This window comes from Limulus polyphemus, unplaced genomic scaffold (assembly GCF_000517525.1).
Source record: "Limulus polyphemus unplaced genomic scaffold, Limulus_polyphemus-2.1.2 Scaffold590, whole genome shotgun sequence".
Taxonomy (NCBI): domain Eukaryota; kingdom Metazoa; phylum Arthropoda; class Merostomata; order Xiphosura; family Limulidae; genus Limulus; species Limulus polyphemus.
The window spans coordinates 304,891-308,644 of NW_013666200.1; the positions used below are offsets into that span (position 1 = coordinate 304,891).

The window sequence follows — 3,754 nt, forward strand, 5'->3', positions numbered from 1 at the left end:
CGACCCTCAGATTGCGAGTCGAGCGTCCTAACCATCTGGCCATGCCGAGCACGTTTATAGAGGTATATAACTGGTTACTATTGTTTGTAAAGATATATAATTGGTTAATGTTGTTTATACAGGTACATAACTGGTTAGTATTTTTTTATACAGACATTATTACTTGAGAATTAAAATATCAGTTTTACGACACAGTGGTCTGTTCACAGTAAAACAATATTAGTTTTCTTTCCTTAACCATTTAACTTCATTAGGAACAACTGTCTGGCTACAAATGGTAAATAGTAATTTTAGATTTCAATTATTTCGAATCTGAACACCATATCTACTTGTAATTTTTTAAATGCAGTTTTATTTCGCAACCGATAAGGAGTGTATCCCACTGCTATGTTAAACCAAATTTTGCAGAAACGGCACAGATGCCTTACAATCGTACAATTCCCGTTTTGTAGTATGTATCCTACTTTTACTTGTCTGTCCTTTGTGTGTGACGTTTTTAATTCCTGGCCTAGTTGTCTGAAATGTTTGTATAGCTATATATATATGTCAAATAAATTATTTGTAAACATCAACCACAAACATGTAGTGGTTACTGTATACATTCGCATTATTGACTGTTTTCAATTGTTTACGTGTCTTAGTACAATGTGTCGATTTTGCAATACAAAAGTACTCAGCATATCGCACAAAACTCGTTAAGTGAACCGTATCATTCAGTATTCCTGAAATAAATTAAAACCGCCACACATGATTGAAAGTGCATAAATATCCAGACTGTCTGTAACTAGTCTACACCCAAACACCAAATATGAGTTATTTTATTTTATTCAGACTGTCTGTAACTAGTCTACACCCAAACATAACACCAAACATGAGTTATTTTCTTTTTCCATAGCCGAATGTTTCTGAAGAATTACGATGTAGCTACATTATTTATTACAAAATTAAAACGTGGTTGGCCAGAAAGAAAAGTACAGGTGAAATTTACAAGAAGGTAATAAAATCTTAAATTAAAAACAACCTTTCATTTGTCGCACCTTTCGAGACCTTCATTTTCTAAATTTCAATGTTGTATCTAATGGGATCATCTTTGTCCATAGGATGATATTTGTTAGGGATTTGTACTTTTTCATATTGCATTTCCTTAGGGTTGTATTGTTCACTTTAAGTTGGATATTTTTCAGTCAATAGTCTTATTGAAGGTAATTTGAAAGCTTTGGCAAGTCTTGTATGAACACGTGGCTTTGGAAATATTTCTATCCGAAATGCTCGATATTGATGTTTTTATGCAAGTAAAAACAATTAGTAGACTATTGAAGATTCTCAAATTAACCTCTATTTTTTACATATACAAATGAACAAATTTAAATATAGATATACAATCCAAAACTTAAAATACACATTTACTGTCACGAAAATTACATTTGAACAAAATATTGTTTTAAGTATAAAAAATCACCACAATATCAAATTCGATGTATGAAAAACACATATATACATATTTTGTTATCTAAAAAACAAAAACTATTGTGTCTGCTTGTGATTGAAAGCACAGAACACGTATAAATACTTACATTGTCCGTTCATGAAAATAAACCCTCCAATCATTAGAACATAATGCAGGTTAAACTGCTTGGAGGTATCATTGGTCCAGGCTACACCGCCGCCATAATAAATGATCCAGAAGATACAGAGACCAAGACAGCCAAAGAGCAGCACTTCGGAGATAAACAATAACAGACCATACCCATAACGTAATGGCATGGATAGCTCGTTCTCCACTTCTGTGTTTCTAAAATAAACATTTAAGAGATGTGTTATTGACGTTTAACCATTTGCTACAGAATTTTGCTCATTTCTGTTCACTGAGATTCAGTTCGTTTCTCGGGTAGATAAATGTTTAGTTATTTTATTAATGAAATTAGTGCCTGGGGAATGTTAAAATTTACTGTTTTGATGATTCAAAGCATGGATAATTACACTAGTTCATTTTCTGAACAGAAAGCTGTAGTGTATTGTTGTTTTATTTAAACATTTTTGAGTGTTGTATTAAATTATTTTAGTATTTCATTGTCCTGGAATTGTTGATCTAGCCATTTCTTTAGTAAATTTATAAATAATGAATTATATACTAGCTAGCTATTTATTTGAATTCCCTTCACATATTTGTAGAACACTCCATTTATTTGACTTTACAAAACAGGTTGATCATTTGACGTGTCAGGAGACACAATATTTACACAACTTTAAGCAGTATATTAATAAAGATAATAACAACTGCTAAAAATACTAAAAAATAACTATGTTATCTTTGTTTACTATTCACGATAAAACGTTGCTCATCTCTGTTCTTTAGCAACTTGCTTCACGTGTTCCACCTAGTCTTTTCACTATTGTTTTTGAGGATAGGCTTCTATTTTCAACTCGGAAAAAGTTCCAGACAAAGATCCCTTATGTAAAGATGCACAATCAAATTAGCTGTCATCACGATCTCCACTTAGTACATTGTTTTCACAATAGGGGCAAGACAATGGCAAAACCGTGCTGTTTCCACTACAGGAACAAGGCGCTGGCAAAATGAAACTGTATTCACAATAGAAACAAGATGTTGGTAAAATACTGCTGTTTTCGCCATAGAAGGAAGTCGCTGGTAGAGTAACTATTTTCAGAGTAGAGACAATAGTTTAGCAAATTAACACTTTTTTCATAATCAGGACAAGGATCGACTTCGATCAACTGTCTGCTTTAATTAGCCATTAAGTTGATATGAAATATCGTCAGCATTCCTCTCAAGTTCTTTTCGAAACTCTACAAACACATGTGTGATAGACCAAACCCATATAAAAGTATGTTAGAAAGAAACACTTCGTTAATTTCAAACTTCATTTCTGTACATGAACAAAATGGATCATACAATCATACACTTATATTGTCAGATTTAATTCGATTTCTCTACATTCAGCTGCTTATGCTCCTCCCACATTTCACTAGCTAACTGCATTTTATTTAAGAAGCTCCCCGTTTATTGAAGGCTTCATAAGAAACTAAGTTTGGTTTTGTTAAAAAAGAGTAACACTGAAAGTTCTCGACATTTAGATATTAAGACATTTCAACATATTCTACGACCATTCTTGTGCATAGATTTCATAAAATATGTAAGAACATTCAACGTTTCAACATGCACAATAATTTATTGAATAATTTAAAAATAAAATATACAATTAAAAACTCTACATGATTCGGTGGAAAAAGTTCCACCAGCTTCAGGAGACCAGAAGAAATACAGGAAATTACATTTTATATTTTCATACCACGTATATAATTTGCATATTATACAGTGCCATCTACAGAAAAGATTTCCAAAAATTCACTTCTCTGGCGTCAGTGCCTAGATCTCTATTCAAAATCATTTTAAGTTTAATAACTTCAAGAGATTCTCTTATGTTTAATTCATGTTTAGCTTAACTTCTTTACGTACTTGAAACTTATCCCATTCAATGTAATGCGAAGAATTTGCCATATGTTCCGCCAAGGATGAAACACTAGTTTTCAACGGCCTTCTTGTGTTCATTAATTCGAAACTTTAAATTTCTCATTTTTTGGCCGATATAATTCAAGCCACAACTGCAAGATATTATATATATACCCCACATTTATCATTTAATTCAATGTTGTCTTTAAAACTATTAGGTCGTCAAGAAATTAATGTCGCGTTTTGGAACACTTTCATTAATTACCCTGGCCCGGCATGGCC

At 32.2% G+C, this 3,754-nt stretch overlaps 1 protein-coding gene across 1 annotated transcript in view; it reads right to left on the reverse strand.

The window, feature by feature from the left end:
* The window catches only part of LOC111085745 (transmembrane ascorbate ferrireductase 1-like), a 57,894-nt gene that overhangs the window by 38,647 nt on the left and 15,493 nt on the right, over window positions 1-3,754 (reverse strand). Inside the window, exon 2 of the mRNA XM_022385763.1 lies at window positions 1,575-1,792. Within this exon, the coding sequence (XP_022241471.1) occupies window positions 1,575-1,792 (218 nt within the window). The remainder of the gene's footprint in view (window positions 1-1,574; window positions 1,793-3,754) is intronic.